A 16,936-nucleotide genomic window follows, 5' to 3' on the forward strand; every position below is an offset into this window, starting at 1 on the left:
AACACATTTTTATAAGAGCTCGGTTTCTATTCAATCTTATTTCTGAATCTTTCCTCCATTGCTCGTCGCAGCATCCTATGGTATTCCATTATAAAACTTTTGAATTAACCTTCACAGCGAAACAGCACCTTCAATAGTTTTCATTACGTAATCATTATTATAACTGACGCGACAGTGCGACAATTGACAATTGAAAAACGAAGCGTTTCTTATAAGATTTTATCAACAAGATAGGTTTCTCTGAGCATAATTGGCACTGTTGACAAGAGCAGATAGAATTTACGTCCATGTATATCAGGTCCAGTGTCAGTTTTATATTTTGGCTAATTAGGGAAAATTTCAAAGTCGGTCTTAAACATAATTTTGCTTGGAGTTAAAAAAAAACAACGATAAGCGCGTCAGTTCGACTGAATAATCCCTACAAGACTACTATAACCTTAATCAGGGCCTTACATGGGGTCTCTACTTTACAATACGGTAGCTATTTTATATATATATAACACGTGACCATCGAGCATCTACTGGAGAATTACTATATTGGCGTCAGGCATCATCAAATCTACCAGTGAAGTAGTAACTGGACACATTATCGACATGCGATCCATCGCCGGAGATTCTATCCCTGTCCAAAGTCCACTTTAGATGCAATACGTGTTCTGGCCACAATCTCTGGAAGAAGGAAAGCATGGCTCTAGGACGGTCGTAGCTGTACGGGAGTCTGATACAGGATGGATGGTATTGGCACTTCTTGAAAAACAAGAATATTCGAGTTTAGTCAAAGCTGGAAGCTGTGAAAAATATGGGTTTACCAACATCGGAAAGTGGGAATCTAGCTCAGGATTTACATTTGAATTTAGCAAAAATACTGCGCTCTTTTTAGTGAAGTTCAAGCCTCCAAGACTTAATTTAATGCAATTTTATAGCTTAGAGCCTATTGCGCTGGTTTTACCCGAAAAAGACTATCTGATCGGTTCCGCAGCTGGTAATAATCATAACTCATTGCGTGAGTTTCACAAGGGCTCAGAGCTCTCTGAATTTGGACTTCGAAAATCCATTAATCTCATTAATATGTACCGCAAGCATTTACATCGGCTGAATCTTGCCAGTGAAAAAGGGCATTATAGGGAAACTTCACAGTTGTCACTCCTATTAGCGCGTGGAGCAGTTTTCCGAAGACCAGTTACAGGGCTGCGACGTTGCGCAGTCTACTTGACTATCTGTGCACATTTCTTGGCCGCTACTTTGGTCACCTTTCTTAATATGAAGCCACTGAAACTGGTGAACTTCTCATCTACAGCACAGCAAATTGACTTACGATGTCGCCAGCTGTGCTACTTCCCTGAGCAATTTCTTCGCATTAACAACAGCGAATCCTCGGGCAGCTCACAGAGAACAGACGTGAAATCCCAAACCTCTCGTATTCGAATGTTCCCCTGCAACAGCTATCCAGACTACATCAGATTCTACAACACAATATGGCTCATAGCTAACGATGTGTCTTTTGGGCTATCCTTGGGCGCGTTACTGGCTGAAAATCAATGCAACATAGCCGTTTTTTTGAATGACATGTTTACCAGATGCCTTTACGAAAGAGTGCACTTTGTAACAACAGCTCTGAGTCATAACCCATTGGGAATCAAGCTGAATGGAGAGCTTGCAAAGTTTCTAAGCGACCTTTTCTTGTGGACCATCGACTTCTCGTATTCCATGTACATCAAGCGCATTACAAGCACCAGATGCATCAGCATTTTCATCAGCATTGTTTCCACAGCGTCGTGCTTCTTTGGTGTTACTTTTGCTCTTGCAATCGCGGTCGATTTCGTATCGTTTCTTACCATGCATATTTCCCTTTTTTACTTCATCAGTGCCAAGATGTATCACTGGCAATTGCATGTCATGCAAACGCTTTTATACTTGTTTTGCGGCAAAAAGCGTAATGTTTTGCGGAATAGGGTGGATTCGAACTTGTTCGAATTAGATCAATTGTTGATGGGAACACTTTTCTTCACAATTTTGATATTTTTGTTGCCCACCTTCCTAATTTTTTACGTCCTGTTCACCATCTTACGCCTGTCAGTATTATTACCGGAGCTGATTCTCGAGTTTGTCATGGCTTTGTTAAATCATTTTCCTTTATTTGTATTACTGCTGAGGATAAAAGACCCGATGCGTATTCCAGGCGGTATTTTATTACAGCCTATTGGCGGAGGTCCCGAATTTAAGCTGAAGAACAACCCTTTGAGCTTGAAGCAGATTTTGAGACCATACGCGGTGCTTCTCGCTACCATGGTCGACAATTACTTCACGCTATCCACTTTCCGCGAAATATTAGTAGGCTTTCCAATGACCATCAAAAGACACAGGATGTATCGCGTTTTATACTCAACCCTTCCTGAAGTCCCTACCAAGACTAGCGAAGTGTGGACATCATTGATGTCATTTACGAACAGTTAATGCGGTGTTCAGCCCTCGGATTCTACCAAAACTTGCTTAATTCATTGGTTAATCTATCTTATATACATGAGGCGAGGGGACGAACTCGACGACTAATATAATCCCGGATGCTATCTGCGGCCTAATGAATTTCACTGCAACCGTGCTTAACGTGCTAAGCTACTTTCTCTTTTTCGTTTTGCCCTTGTCTTTGCTGGCTTCTTTTTTCTTTGTAGGAGCACCCTTGCCTCTACGTTTCCGGGCTTCATTCATAGACAGCCTATATTCTTCTTGTTCATCGGTAAATTGAAATTCTGGATATAGAGTCTTTAGGTGCTTGAATTTCAAGAAATCAGGATTCCCGTAGTAGCCCGCGATTGACGCACCTTTTAGTCTTTTGGACAGAATTTTCCCACCATTACGTGCAGCTGTGGGGTTGAAATTTTCATTGAAGATCCGTGCAGATAAGCTTGCTACCTGCAGTAGTCTTTGCTTCGGTATGGACATCGGTGATCTATATGGAGTATACGATTCTTCTAAACCATCGCATCTTCGTCGAGACCAACAGACGATATATATATTCCTACAGGAAACCAATTTTCGTTAATTGGAATTCTGGCACGTGCTCTCTTTTTTCTTGTCATTTTAGGAGAGGTTGACATTATCGTTAGCCTTTGAAAGAGTGTCAGGAAGGTCGGTTAGTTGGTTGCTATGAGTCTAATTCAACCTTTTACTCTTTCATGAGTGAAGCCGGAATTGATCTGAATATATGGAGTTACAGCTCTCAAAATAGTTAGGAACATGAGTTGAGCTATTGTATTTCCCGTCAGCCAAGGCGTGAATGAAAGAATCTTTGATAATCTTCCCAACATAAATAGAAAATTGCAACAAAAGGGATGGGGTATGTGTTAGCAGTCAGATGTCGTGTTGTTAGATAAGTTCGCTTCTTCATATCTGGCTGTTTTTTTCACTTTCTAATATGCGACGCTCGAAATGACAGCTTTACTTCTGTAAACTATTAAGCACGTCAGTAAAAGGTTAGACTGGGATAGCTGATAAAGAGTAGGACAAACATTGTAACGTCTTCTTCCAAATGCGTTTGATGTTTGCTGCAGTCTACATAACGTACTCGGAATCAAAGCGCTCTAATTCGTTTTTTGTAAGTTAGGCTTGAGCATTCGCTAGTACCAGCGTAAGCTCTCATGCTAAACAAGATTCATCAATTTATTGTATATATAATTTGACAAAGGATAAAATTACTAATGAACAAAGGCGGATCGGCGGTGGTGAGAGCCTTGTGTAAACTTTACTAAAAGTGGTTTCATTTTATTGGAAACATTGGTTTTTTATTGATGTTGTTATTTGCGCGGAAAATCCCGTATCCCCATATGAGGGAAGTGCTTACCAGGAAGCAACTTCCTCGGTGTTACCTTCAGCCCAGTCGGCGGCTTCGGTTTGCTCTTCAGCGGCAACTTCTTCCTTGGCCTCCTCGTCCTCAGCTGGGGCGGCTTCCTCAGCGACTTGCTGGTCAACCTCCTCAGGGTCTCTGTAGAAGTACAAATCTGGCATGATAGACCATTGTTGAGATCTGTCGACCAAAGAACCTCTTAGTCTCAAGACCTCTCTGGCCAACAAGTACCAGATCAAACCGATGGAGTGCTTACCCTTGTTGTTACATGGGATGGCAACATCGACGTATTCAGAAGGAGAGTCCAAGTCAGTCAAAGCGATGACTGGGATGTTGACGTAAGAAGATTCCTTGATGGCTTGGGCATCGGATCTTGGGTCAGTGACAATCACCAATCTTGGCTCCTTGAAAGAACGGGTGATGTAGTTGGTGAAAGAACCTGGGGTGAATCTACCAGCGATGGCAGTGGCACCAGTGTGAGCAGAGTACTTTAGCACAGCTCTTTGGCCGTAGGTTCTGGAAGAGATGGCAACAACATCCTCTGGGTTAGGGATGGCAGCAATGATTCTAGCGGCCAACACAATCTTCTCCCAGGTCTTACCGATGTTGACGACGTTGACACCGTCTGGTCTGGTCTTGAAGACGTATGCCTCTTGGTGAACCTGTGATGAAAAAAACTGGTTAGTAAAAATGAAGACCACCACGTTACAGCGGCCTTTTTTTCTCGATGAGTATTGAGAGCAGAATGGGTTTGAGCCTTGCTTAAAGCACCGTAGATTGATGCCTGCTTGCTTAAAGACCGAAATATCGCCCAACCCTGTGAGGACTCATTGAAAATCCTCATAATCATTCATCTGCAAATGGCTTGGTTCTTATTACACTATTCCTCGGCATATAATCTCTCTCGCTCTCATCAGGATGGTGGTCCGCTATAATCCACACCGGTTTCTCAACATACTTGCACGTTCTTGGAACCCAAGTGAACGTTGGCAGCCAACAACAATTGGGCGTCTTCTGGGGTCAAGTCAAAAGTAGCTGGTAAAGACATTGTTTATCTTGCTCTTGCTATGTGTCGGGACTTCAAAACAAATACAACTTGTGTTGAACAAATGATGCGCTATTCTAACTAGGGTTACTCAGATTGTTAATCTTCCAAAAATTTTGTTATAGTGGTGATGTTGATAATTTTTCATGATCGTGTGAGCTAGGCAGGAGCTAGGGAGAAGCTAGGCGGAGGAACAACCCGTGGGCTCGCGCACGTAGCCTGGCTCTAACGGGCCTTTGAGCCTAAACTCTGTGAGCCTCTGCCTAAGTTTAGGCAGAGGCCTACCGCTAAGCCTAGGCAGCCTCTGGGCACCCAGTCATCATGTAGAAATATATGCAGCCACCGCGCATTACATCACGTGTACGGCGCTGTTAATTCTAGCTGCGCGGTTGACATTGAGTACATCCTTCGCGGGAGGGCAGCTCACCGCTGGGGGGAGAGCTGGGCTGGGATGGTGGGCTAGTAAGACGGAGCTCTGCCTGGAGCGAAGAACCGACCTCCTTCTAATGTCACGTTGCTTGACTCACTATTTCGCTGTGGAAATTGTTCACCCAGGGGCATCGAGTTTTTTGCAATAATTAAAATTTTATAGTACTTGTGTTTTTGAAGGTGTATGGGTGTTAAAAACAGTCTCATCCCGTTTTAGACAGAATCGGACATAGTAAGGACCGAAGCTGGAAAAGCCATCGATCTAAGCTGGAAAAGCCGTCGATCTAAGCTTCTAGGCGTCTCTACCATGCAAGATGTGCCCTTTTACAACTAGAAACTGCGCAGTAGCGTACATGAACATAAAGGCCTGATAGCTTATGCCCGTTGCGTGTACTCAAAATTGTAGTATTATTCCGAGCATTGTGCCGAGTTTCTAAGTACCCTCAGTCACAAACTGCATGACATAAATATGCACGGGCCGCTGGTAGCAAATGTCATTGAATAAATACGTACACAGAACATCTGAGTTGAACATCACCCCTTACTGCGAAAACATCTTCGAAATAACATCTAAAAGTTCAGCCTTTCGTTTGTTCCTGGCCGACAGTAAAGTACAAAGTGATATGCCAAGACTTTCTCAAGTGCCTTTCGCCATGTAATTAATCGACAATGGCATCGAATACACGCCAGTAATCGACTGCTGATGACATACCAGCTGACGTCGAAAACTCCGAAATGCTTTAGAGAAGGCTTGTGATGAGTTCTGGGCTTTAATTCTCTGTTTCGCTATATGCGATTCGTCAAACTTCTCAATCTGTAACCGTCGTATCACGCATCTGGAGCATTTACATCCACCTGCTGAACTCATATATTTCATCTATAAGCTAATCTTACTGATCAACCATATTTCTATGGCTAAGTCAAGCCATATCGTCGTAATGGTGCTGCGTGGTTTGCTGCGTAGTTTGCTGCTGAGTCACCGGCTAAACAATATCCAAAAAATCCATCGTTCTATACTTTTCCTGTCGTCATAGCTCTTATAATTACACCCAGGAAATAACGTAACTCTTAGCACATTACAGGTTGACAACGACACACTCACACACACGTTCAATTACATTTATTAATGGTTATTGTCTGTGTCAATTGTGTTGTCTCCAAAGACAAGCTGTTTGTTAGATATATTTCTTCTTGATTTTGGGATTATAAGGCGAGTTGTTCACAGACCAGCTTTTTCACAACGGTCAGTTCTTCAAAAATGATGCAAAGTATTAGCGAGTATCTTTACAGCTACGGCAGACAGCTCAGAGATGCGCTTCCGAGTTTCTCAAAATCGAGCGATAAAATGATGCGTGTTGCGTTGGTTCAAAAAGCCGGAATTACTGCAATATGTATTTCGATCTTGGCACTCTGCGTGATGCTACCACTTTGGAACTATCTGGCATTAAAACACTGGGCTTTCAAGCTACGACACCACATGAGGTATGATGTGCTCCGAAAAATACGCTGGCTACATAGCTCGCGAATCTTACACAACCAAGCGTTCAGAATATGTGTTTTCTGGCTATTAATCTCGTTGATGTGCTCTTTGGCAGGCACGAAGGGCGATCTCATTCAAATAACGAAAAGGCTAGGAAGAGTTGCTGTCGCTTTGATGCCTCCACTGCTATTTCTTACGCTGCGACCTTCGCCTTTGCCACACACATTATACCTCTCGCTTCTTCCAATTCACAAGTGGATCTCGAGAGTCGTGGTGCTACTTTCCACTTTGCATACTGCACTATACTCGGCGTACTTTTTAAAAAGTCATGCATTCTGGGTCAAATTGAGCAAGCCCGCAAATTTTTGGGGAGTCTTGGCTTTGCTTTTGTTCTTCTTCATTGCAGCTACATCTGTGTCCCAAATACGAAGATACAACTTTCAACTATTTTATTACACTCACTACTTGGCCACATGGCTGACGGTTGTTCTTATTCATTATCATGCAAGGCCATCGATTCCTTATTATACTGCGATGAACTGTTCACTGTTGGTTGGCCAAATAGCGTACAGAGCTTTCCACACTAGACGAGTACTCATTTGCGTCAATGAAGTCTCGCCAAGCTTGATGTTAGTTGATTTTCCCACATCAGAGTTATCTAACAGGCCCAGCATGCCTTCAGCTCATATAAGAATGGCCTTATATCATGAGTTTTCTCCGCTTAAGAGAATATTTCAGCGATGTGTCCCACTCCAGCATCCATACACCATTGCGAGTCTTCCCAATGACGATAATGTCAAACTAATTGTGCGTTCTGGTAATTTTAAGTTACGCAATAATTCGTCTTACCTTGTCACTGGGCCTTTTGAACCAAAGCTGGATTTTCTTTCGAAAGGCAAAAACGTAAAACTTGGAGAGCACAACTTTTCTTTCCAAAACCAAAGCCCAGCACTTTTGGCTTCGCCGCTCCATTACAATACTGATATAAGAAGAGCGCTGATTGTCACAGGTGGAAGTGCAATATCTTTTGGTTTGCCATTGCTGAGGATTTTAAATTTCAACGGTGTCACGGTTCGCCTCAAGTGGGTGACCAGAGACTATCGAGACTTGAAGTTACTGAATTATTTCAAAAACAACTTCGAGGGTCTTGAAATCTACGTCACAGGCGCAGATACGGATGAGCAAGACTTGCGTATCGACTACGTTGATTTTGATGACCCAGCGTCCGATGACCCGGAACCCTTCCGTGGAGTGGAAAGCGTATCGCATCAGCCTAATCAAGCTTCCTTTCAATCTAGTACGTATGGCACATTCAAATCAGTGGATACAACTGGCTCAGTTGGCATGCTGAACCAAGGAAGAAGTAATCAGGAAGACGAAATTGATTTCACTCAAATATTCAGCGCTGGGAATACGAAACGTAAGATCTCACGAAAATCGAGTTCATCTCCAACGATGCTTCAAAAGGAAGATGCTTTCCGTAAGCCTTCGATCTTGGTTCCCCCCCCTGATCAGAGCGACGTTGCTCGAGAAAGAAATGAAGGATCAACGAAAAGCCTCAAAATCCCGGCCGGTGTGAAAGTGTTCTTTGGGCGGCCCAACCTGACCAATCACGATTACCAGTGGTGTCTGGAAAAAGAGTGCATTGGTCCCTCTGATACAAATGACTGTTGTCAACCTAATGCTCCGAAAGCGCATGTTAACGACTTGTGCCGCGTTTGGGTAATTGCGGCAGGCCCTTCTCAGCTGGTGGGAAATACAAAGAGATGGGCCAATGACGGCGGGCTACACTTTCATGAAGAAAGCTTCACATTGTGAGTTTCAATTAGTTTTATACGATTAATGTAGAGGTCCAAAAAATGTAATACAGATTTGATTATTCTTGTCAAGCTGTGAAATCTTCTTTGAAAATCAAAGGCTCTCTCAGAGACCGCTCTCTTGCATCTTCTCTCATAAAAAATAAGCGCGTAGATTGCGTATGCGCGCTGTCATCCAGAGCTAGTCTACTCATTTCCATGTGCTGCTCCCGTTGCTTTCTTTTCCACGAAACCAAGGCGTCAGACAGCTCGGACATGATGTCCTTCAATACTCTTTTGGAAAACATGTCAGTTCCAACAGCATGGTCCATAAGTTCTACCAGCTGCTTCCACTTGTTTGATCGCCTCTCACTGAGGAATGGATCCGAGAATGCGGATGCGAGTTCAACCTGAACATGTTGCAAAGATTCAAGTGAGGCGAGCTTTTCTTCGCGCGTTAGCTTAGACGACTCTATGGCGAGTTCTTCAAGCCGGAATGAAAATTGTTCTTGCGATCTCATCCAGTAAATGAGGTCTTCATAGCTTCCTTCGCTTAACAAGACGGACAGTATTGATTGCACTTCTTTTATTGTCAACTCATGAGCCTTGGCAGCGCGCCGCGGTCCTAGCCAATTATTCAGTTTTGAGTTTTCAATCCAGACACCAAGACTCGGAACCAGCCGGTGCTTGTTGAGCTGAACCTTAACCCCGTAGAAGGAGGAAGAGATGTGATATTCATCTTTGAGGATTGTTAAAGTGGAGAATGGTACCCTTGCCGGCAAGCCGTGATACATAGAGAGACGTAATGGGAAGATTTCAGACAACAAAAAGTTTTTGCCGTTCCGTTCAGACAGTATACCGTTTTCCCGGTTGAAGCTCTCTATATCTCGACGGCCACCGTGATCAAGACCAAAGTGGTTTTGAAGTCTCATGTTCTCTGAGGGATGTGATGAGTAGCCAAGCCCAAAGATGTCAATAAAGAATCCGCTGTCAATGTCGATAAACCTCGCGTCAACATTGTTGACACCGTCCCGATTGTCTCGGGACGCAATGAATGGTTGGATGTCAATGAAATATCTGCCAATGCTTTCTGTTGCAGGTGCAACCACTAAACTTTGATTGAAATACTTGGCCAAAAGGTTAAGATCATGAAGAGGCATTTGAAAGCTGTTGGAAAGACTCCATGGGAAGCGTGAGCCAGTAAATAGATATCCGTGTAGAGACTCGTGAGCGATCCAGGAGGTTAGATTTTCCGATTCTGTGAAACGAAGCCAATTTCGGATGAGGGCGTTGAAAATACGTTGACGTTGCCAATGGTCATCTATTAAACCCGAGAAAAAACGGCTATCCATAGAATTTTCAAACTTATTGCCATCACCGGCAATATCCGAAGCTTCATGAAAGTACTTGAATTCAGGTGTGCCTTCCTCCAAATGGTTTTGCACGTAAATTAAGTTATGCAGGAAGCTTTCTTCACTTGGGCTCAAGTTCTTCCCAGCTTCAAGGGTCTCCACTTCTTCCTCTAAAGAAAATTCAAATGTCTTGGGATGAACCTCGGTGAGATACCGCGGATGATTTTTGATCAACGATCCATTCGAAAGAAATAGGTTATCATATTCAGCATGCGTATCGAAAATCACATTTAACTCCTCTTCTGCGAATGGCTCGTCTAAATCTTGCTTCGGGAGAGAATCACTTGGAAAAAATGGCTCCAGCAACGAGCTGTTTGCCAGAGAGTGCCTGTCTTTGGTTAGTTTAGTACCAACTGTAGTTGATTGCCCTTCGCTATTCAAAAATATCAAATTTGCTGGTTTCAATTCGTTATGAAATAAAAAGGATGCTGCCTGTAGCGCCAGCGCTTCTGCTTCGCATCTTACCTGTATTTTTCTAACTTGGAATTGCACCGGGGAGACGAGGTTGGGTACGCAGAAATTTGAAATACTGCCCTTTTCCACGAGTATCTCAGGAAATCTTTGCTCATAATTATCCGCTTGTTTAAAACCCTTTTCGACAAAGATATCTTCACATTGAGGGCCCTCTGGAGACATCAGTTTGTTCAGCTTCGGGCCAAGATCTTTCCAATCGTACCAACTGAAAGGAACTTCCTTCACACCTCGTGAGTCGCTCAAGTACCGGTAATAAACAGCGATTGTGAATCTCGCATCGAAATTGTACTGAACAAAGTACTCAGAATTTCTACCAGGTCCACGAACAATTTCTTGCGTCGAAGACACTTCGGTCCAAGTTAAATCGTCATTTAGTGGGCCTGCTTTGAGTGCATCAAGTTCATCAAGGTGCCAAGCTCGAAAAAAGTCTCTCAATTGAATGCTGTTCGCTAATTTGATGATATTCGATCCTGTTACTTTCTTTACAACCGCAACGAAGCCTTTTCGCTGAGTTCCAACGTTGGAATCTCCAGATCCAAGGGAAACCAGATATATCGTTAGAAGTAAGACCAAAGAGCCTAGGAAACCACTTCTCCACAGTTTGGTTTTTCTCATCACATCCAAACTTTGTGAAGTGTGGTGACGGCACAGACAGCTGCCTCACAGATACTGTCCTCCTTTGATGGGATCGTTGATGTATAAGTAGGTATATAAGTATGGGCTAGGGACTCAATTTCAGAATCCCGAGTCCTTCAGTACTCGGAGTGAGCAGTGATGGGACAGTCCAGTTTGCCTAAGTTTCACTGCTCAGACCATCCAATATCTTTTGCATGTATGCAATTGCGGGTTGTAAGTCAGTTTGGAGTTCTTTTGGGTAACTGAGCCAGCAATTGAGTCCACCAACCGGGGTACTGACAACTGCGAAAGTGAAAACGTCATTAATACCCTGAGGCTCGTTAAAAAACGCATCTTCAACAAAATACTTGTCGTCTGCACCGCAATCAAATGTTTGGTATCCAAGATTGGTGATCTCAAAAGTGGATCCTGGATAAGGAGCATTAACTTTCCCTTGCACAAAGTTCTCAACATCGATCAAGTTCAAAAGCTTGGTCATTTGGATCGAAAGATTGGAATATCTTTGAGATGCCATTTCTTCATCCAGGGATTTAGCAGTCCCCCATAGCTCAGTCAGTTTTGATAGGTCTCGAGAAAACTCTCCGCTTTTAATGAAATTTCCGAACTCTGACGAATTCGGAGTTCCTTCTAGTATTTTTTGAACATCTCCTCTGGCGTTCATAGGTACACTGATTTTTATGCATGATCCTTCGACCTGCGTGGAGCTTATGCTTTGAAGAGCATGCGCAGCAACCGCTGAGAGCAATGAGGTAAAGGAAACTTTGTGCAATTTGCAGTTTTTGAGAAGAAGCCGCATTTTTGGGCTTGAAATGTGGAGATTGAGTTGGCAGTTATCATTGCGAATACCTCCTGCACTATCCAGCAGTCCCTGTGGAAATCGGTAGTTTTTGAATTTGAGGTCCTTGCTGGCCAAGTGCGGGATAAACACTTTTTCAATAAGGCCCAGGTTGGCAAAGTCCAACAGAACCATCAGACGAACAAATACCCATAATAGCAGGCCCAACACCGAAAATGGAACTTGATCATACGGATGTTGCTGTACTTTGCATAAGCCTGCTTTAGGAGTGAAGACCGGGCCACTATCCGGTGCTCCTAAAAGGTCGGAGTTGTTCAAACCCGCAATTACGGATTTCCAAAATGCCACGGTCGACATTCCATCCATGATCAAATGATCGGTGCAGAGCACAAGGGTGCGCCGATCTTTTAGTACTAGGATTTTCCATAAAGGCTTGTCAACTTCGTAATCAAATGCCACATTGTTGAATACGTAATTGTTGAACGACTCATCCAATGAATTGAAATCGACGGGTTTGAGCACGTCTTGCAGCATAATGGTATTTTTTAGGGGTATCAACGTCACATTCCCACCGTTTGTAAACGCATTAGAATAAAGCAGAGGAAATTTTGAGATCGTAACTTCCAATGCCGATCTCAGAGACGCATTATCAGGTGCCTGGTTGAGTTTTACAGCGACATAAAAACACGAATGATACTCAAGTCTACTACGATGATAATGAAACTTCTCAATTCCCGATAGCGAGTCCATTTCCAAGTAGATGCGGAGCTTGATTTGGGTAGTTACCTACCTGCCAAGACAACAATTTGATTATATAAATAAATCATCGAGGTACCGTGGTGTGCGACAGCAGCTTCTACAAGAAATGGTGAGATAACTGTGAAAGAAGTATCTGCCGACAATACTGCTGACTTTCTTCAAATCTGTCTCTAAATATTCAGTTGCTCAAGAAATGTTCAAATTCTTGTTCAAGCTTGAATCGGTCCTTGCTGTTCATCACTTTGGTATATAACTGCATCATTTACATCACTGAAGAGAGTGGCATCTGTATGGCTGAAAATTGCCAAGAATGTAGTTGTTGGATGATTACGGAGAGGGCATTAACTGAATGCCATGAATTGATTGTCTGTGGTTTTATTCACCAACCTTCATTATTCTCTCGTTTAGCTCCAAAAAACTCCGAATATCACACAGGTATCTAAAAATTACAGAAAGCTGCTCACCCACGCAGGCAATTGTCTATGACTGGTATGCGCTGACCTCAACTAATGATTACAACAGGTGCGTCCACTTGAAATATCTCTTCAGTTGATAACCGTATAAAAGAGTCACTGAGTGATGGAAACTTGAATAATTTGGGCTGTTATTACGGAAGTGCAGTTCGAGACAGCGAAGAAAGGTATTCCCCCAACTCAGCTTCGCAAATTTGATTTCCACCGAAGCTCTAGCATGGTTAATCAGTTATCATGTCGTTGAGCCCCAGGTCTTCGTTTTGCTCTGGAGTTCTGTCGTAATCCTCTATCGTCATGTTTGGGTCTGCGTCTGGAGCGTAGACGTTTTGAATATAGGACCCAGCAAGTGGGTCTTCCATTATCACGGTAAATTTCATTTTGCCGTTCAAACCATTTTCAAGAGTGGCGAAAAAATTCTCCCATCTGGCCTTCGTCTCCTCGTCCATGGAATCTGAGGTCTGCGTGAAAACCCTAGTCCTTAGCTCGTCATAAACCTGTTTCAAGAGACCTTCCAAAGTGGTGAATCTGCCACCCAATGTTCCCTGCTGAATATCTAAACTGAGCTCGGGAACGGTCATTGAACAAGTCTCACTCTTTAAGATATCACGAGATAAATCTTCAGGATCATCGCACACAAGTGAAATTCTTCTTCCCTGGCTAGGGATGGCTCCACCGGTTTTCACTTCATTCGACTTGAAACCGCAGTGTTCGCACACTGTAGACATAATAATGACTTCCTTAAAGTGAGGAATATTGACAGGTTTCATGTGGGTATCACAAGGCTGGCCGCAAGATGAACAAGTGGATCTGAAAGTTTGCACCTCGTTGTTAAAATTTTCGATTTCTGTTTCATCGGAAATGAATGTTGGTTTTTGGGCCTCTGAGGGGTTTCTTTCTCTGTCGGCGAGCTTTTCCTGCTCTTCTCTGCGTTGTTGTTCAAGCTGGTCTGGAGAGAGAAGACCGACTTGAACGTTTTGTTCCCCTGACCTGACGTATTGGGCTTGCGACCATTTGTGAGCCGGTTCGCCTGGCTGGTACTCAATCCATGAGTTTCCCGCTGGATCGTCCAGCGTAAATGTGAGAGGTAGTGTTCCCGGTTCGCAATTTAGGTAGGACTTGACCTTGGAGATGAAATTGTCGATCTGATTGTATAGGTTCTCGTCGATGGCTTTCCTGGCCGGTTGATCGGATTGCAGATCTTCGAGCATCTCGCTCAGAAGTCCCTCTACGGTCGTGAGCTGCCCTCTCCGGGCTGGTATCTCGATATCCAGCTCTTGGAACTTGCATGTGGCCGTCTCCGATTTGACGACCTGACGATTAAAATCAGACTTTTCTTCGATCTTCAAAGTATACCTGCTACCCTTTTCCATTATCTGAGCTGCAGGTTGAATTTCGCTGTTTTTGAATCCACAATGTGGGCATTCGAACGACATAAGGACGACCTCTTTAAAATATGGTATGGAAGTCAGAAGCAATCTGGTGATACCGTCTTCGTGACAGTTCATGCACAGAGACTCAATCTCCTGGACTGGATGGCCTTCTGCATCGGCAGCGCCAGTATTAGTGGGGACGACAACATTGGGTTGTTGTCCTTGCTGATCGATTTCCTGAACGGACTCGCCTACCGGCTGAAAAAGATCTTGACGATTGGCTTCGGAGTCTCCTGTCATTGAAGTTATAAGTTCGTGGTTCTTGAGCTTGTATTTGGACCTTATTGAGGGCTTTTTATGAAACACTTTTGACTGACAAACTGTTGCCGATGAGCTGAGATAGGCGATGAGATGAGATGAATTCTTAATTTCTAGAAAATTTTTGACAAATTCGAGAAAGTACTCACGATGAGTAGATGAGTACAGGCTCTTCGAGGAATTTCATGAAAGGTCAGATGATCTCTCTTTAAACGCTGGCTCTCAATAGCCGGGGAAAGATACTTTTAACAAGTCAGTGTTCGCTGGATAGCTGGCATTGGGGTGATCAGAAGCGTCTAGTAGCTGCTTTTAGAGTTTCTTTAAGAACGTTATACTCAAAAAGAGAGAAAGGGAGACTCGAACGAAAATCGAATTACTGGAAAAGCTTCTAATGACGCGATTGAGTAAATCAGATCGTCGATGATACTCATGTTTTGCAGAACAGACACGAAGACTTCCGGACTTGAATCATGTCATATTTAGTCTTCGATGATGCCAACACTGCGGACATATCATGGCAAAAGGTGTAATTGCACTACTCCGAGTTAGACCTCGAAGGTGTTTTTGAAATTCTACAGTGGTCGTTCAAGCCGACACGCACGTCACTTGTTATTTTAGTGTCGTCCGAATCAAGATCAATCGACTTTGTAGATCGTAGGTAGATCACTAAGACCAGCTCTAGACTTGTTTTTGGCAATTTCAGAAGACTAAATTCAGTAAAGCATCAACTGTTTATTTCGATTTCATGAATGTGTTTGTGTAGATGAGATTCCGCGCCCCGATGAAATTTTATGTTTTGTAAAGATGGCGAGAATTTCACACCATACGTAAATCTAAAATCGTCAAATCAACCTGTAGCACTGAAATAATATCTGCCAACTCAAACACTAGAATCGAAAGAGTATAGCATGTCAATAGAAGCTAGCTCGACAACTCACAAAACGACTGATACCACTGTGTGTTCCAAAAGTTAAAAAGTTCATATTTTACAAAAATAAATGTATAATGCCTCCTGTGGGAATTGAACCCACGATCCCCGCATTACGAGTGCGATGCCTTACCACTTGGCCAAAGAGGCTAATGTTTCTTGTGAGGTGGTTGAAAAAAACGTCACATAAGAATGCTAACGGTGAAAACGGATATTTCCTGAGCTCTTTCGTAGTCCTAGTACCAAGAAGTTCCAGTGACGATGATCGTCATGATGATGAGCTCGTTATACAAGAGGCAGTGAAAGCTTAAAGGAAGTTCCATGTCTCGGATACTCACCAAGTATGGGAACCTACTGGAAAATGGAAAGTTTGTCTCACGATATGGCTTCAAAGGCGACCCATCTAAAATTGAAATTTCAACAGAACTCATAAAATCCATGACTCTAGACCGATATTCGAGGTACCTGAACTTCTACAATTGTTTCGTTTTACTGCGGCCCCGCGATAGCAGGTTTCACTTGAGACACAAGAACTTACTGTGGCGGTCTTTTTGCAGAGATACTAGCTCTTTATATGATAAAGAATCCACGCTACAATCTGTCCAGAATCCTACTTCGGCACCCTCGCCTGTGTTTTTCGAAAAACCACCCAAAATGGCACTACTGAATGAATTACTGGGCTGTGAACTGAACGACAATGGCAAGGACTGCTTTTGTTTCTTTCAAAACCTCGACTCGCTGCATTCAACAGCCGCTTTCCGCCAATATCTCGAACGTACGAAATCTTCCAAGAGCGTAACAGATTTCGAGCCTGTTGCGGTGGCCATCAATATGGATGATCACAGCTCTCCAGCAATATCGTATATACAGCCGTTGCTTGAAGACTCGGCTCAGATTTACAGCGATCTTAATTATGAGAAGCTACTACGAATTGCCAAGCATTCTCAGACCAAAAGCTCTGATCCTATGCGTAAAGAGGTTAAGAGAATATTGGAAGCATTTGCAGAAAACGGTTTCTTGATCCCGCGTATGGCAAAACGAGGCCGGTGGCTTTTGCTTACTGCTGAGTCCCCTGCTGTCAATCGGTAGGAGACGCATGTGATCTGGCTCTGATGAGAGTCCCGGTTTTCATTAAGGCAGCCCTAAGATCTGAAAACGTCTATTCAAGGGAGGAGGGAA

General features: G+C 43.3%; 8 protein-coding genes and 1 non-coding gene across 9 annotated transcripts; 3 read left to right on the plus strand and 6 right to left on the minus strand.

Moving 5' to 3' along the window:
• Positions 1–642: 642 nt before the first annotated feature.
• GPI1 (LALA0S07e03334g1_1) lies at positions 643–2,454 on the plus strand (the record flags this gene model as incomplete). Its single annotated transcript, XM_022771458.1, has 1 exon — positions 643–2,454. One exon carries the CDS (start codon positions 643–645, stop codon positions 2,452–2,454), a length of 1,812 nt encoding a protein of 603 aa, XP_022629363.1.
• Positions 2,455–2,613: 159 nt separating this feature from the next.
• On the minus strand, positions 2,614–2,940 carry RSM27 (LALA0S07e03356g1_1; the record flags this gene model as incomplete). Its single annotated transcript, XM_022771459.1, has 1 exon — positions 2,614–2,940. The coding sequence occupies one exon, from the start codon at positions 2,938–2,940 to the stop codon at positions 2,614–2,616; it is 327 nt and encodes a 108-aa protein (XP_022629364.1).
• An 894-nt stretch (positions 2,941–3,834) lies between these two features.
• Positions 3,835–4,889, minus strand: RPS0A (LALA0S07e03378g1_1; the record flags this gene model as incomplete). Its single annotated transcript, XM_022771460.1, has 2 exons — positions 3,835–4,503; positions 4,800–4,889. The coding sequence occupies 2 exons, from the start codon at positions 4,887–4,889 to the stop codon at positions 3,835–3,837; spliced, it is 759 nt and encodes a 252-aa protein (XP_022629365.1).
• Positions 4,890–6,576: 1,687 nt separating this feature from the next.
• On the plus strand, positions 6,577–8,613 carry FRE8 (LALA0S07e03400g1_1; the record flags this gene model as incomplete). The annotated part of the gene is made up of 1 exon (XM_022771461.1): positions 6,577–8,613. One exon carries the CDS (start codon positions 6,577–6,579, stop codon positions 8,611–8,613), a length of 2,037 nt encoding a protein of 678 aa, XP_022629366.1.
• A 67-nt stretch (positions 8,614–8,680) lies between these two features.
• On the minus strand, positions 8,681–11,092 carry LALA0_S07e03422g (LALA0S07e03422g1_1; the record flags this gene model as incomplete). Its single annotated transcript, XM_022771462.1, has 1 exon — positions 8,681–11,092. One exon carries the CDS (start codon positions 11,090–11,092, stop codon positions 8,681–8,683), a length of 2,412 nt encoding a protein of 803 aa, XP_022629367.1.
• Positions 11,093–11,270: 178 nt separating this feature from the next.
• SLI1 (LALA0S07e03444g1_1) lies at positions 11,271–12,659 on the minus strand (the record flags this gene model as incomplete). The annotated part of the gene is made up of 1 exon (XM_022771463.1): positions 11,271–12,659. One exon carries the CDS (start codon positions 12,657–12,659, stop codon positions 11,271–11,273), a length of 1,389 nt encoding a protein of 462 aa, XP_022629368.1.
• A 703-nt stretch (positions 12,660–13,362) lies between these two features.
• Positions 13,363–14,811, minus strand: ZPR1 (LALA0S07e03466g1_1; the record flags this gene model as incomplete). Its single annotated transcript, XM_022771464.1, has 1 exon — positions 13,363–14,811. The coding sequence occupies one exon, from the start codon at positions 14,809–14,811 to the stop codon at positions 13,363–13,365; it is 1,449 nt and encodes a 482-aa protein (XP_022629369.1).
• A 1,024-nt stretch (positions 14,812–15,835) lies between these two features.
• Positions 15,836–15,907, minus strand: LALA0_S07e03488r. The gene has a single exon. It is a non-coding gene; the product is annotated as a tRNA-Thr (tRNA).
• A 171-nt stretch (positions 15,908–16,078) lies between these two features.
• On the plus strand, positions 16,079–16,846 carry CBT1 (LALA0S07e03510g1_1; the record flags this gene model as incomplete). Its single annotated transcript, XM_022771466.1, has 1 exon — positions 16,079–16,846. The coding sequence occupies one exon, from the start codon at positions 16,079–16,081 to the stop codon at positions 16,844–16,846; it is 768 nt and encodes a 255-aa protein (XP_022629370.1).
• Between the last annotated feature and the right edge of the window lie 90 nt (positions 16,847–16,936).

This window comes from Lachancea lanzarotensis, scaffold LALA0S07, assembly GCF_000938715.1.
Source record: "Lachancea lanzarotensis genome assembly LALA0, scaffold LALA0S07, whole genome shotgun sequence".
NCBI classification, from domain to species: Eukaryota; Fungi; Ascomycota; class Saccharomycetes; order Saccharomycetales; family Saccharomycetaceae; genus Lachancea; species Lachancea lanzarotensis.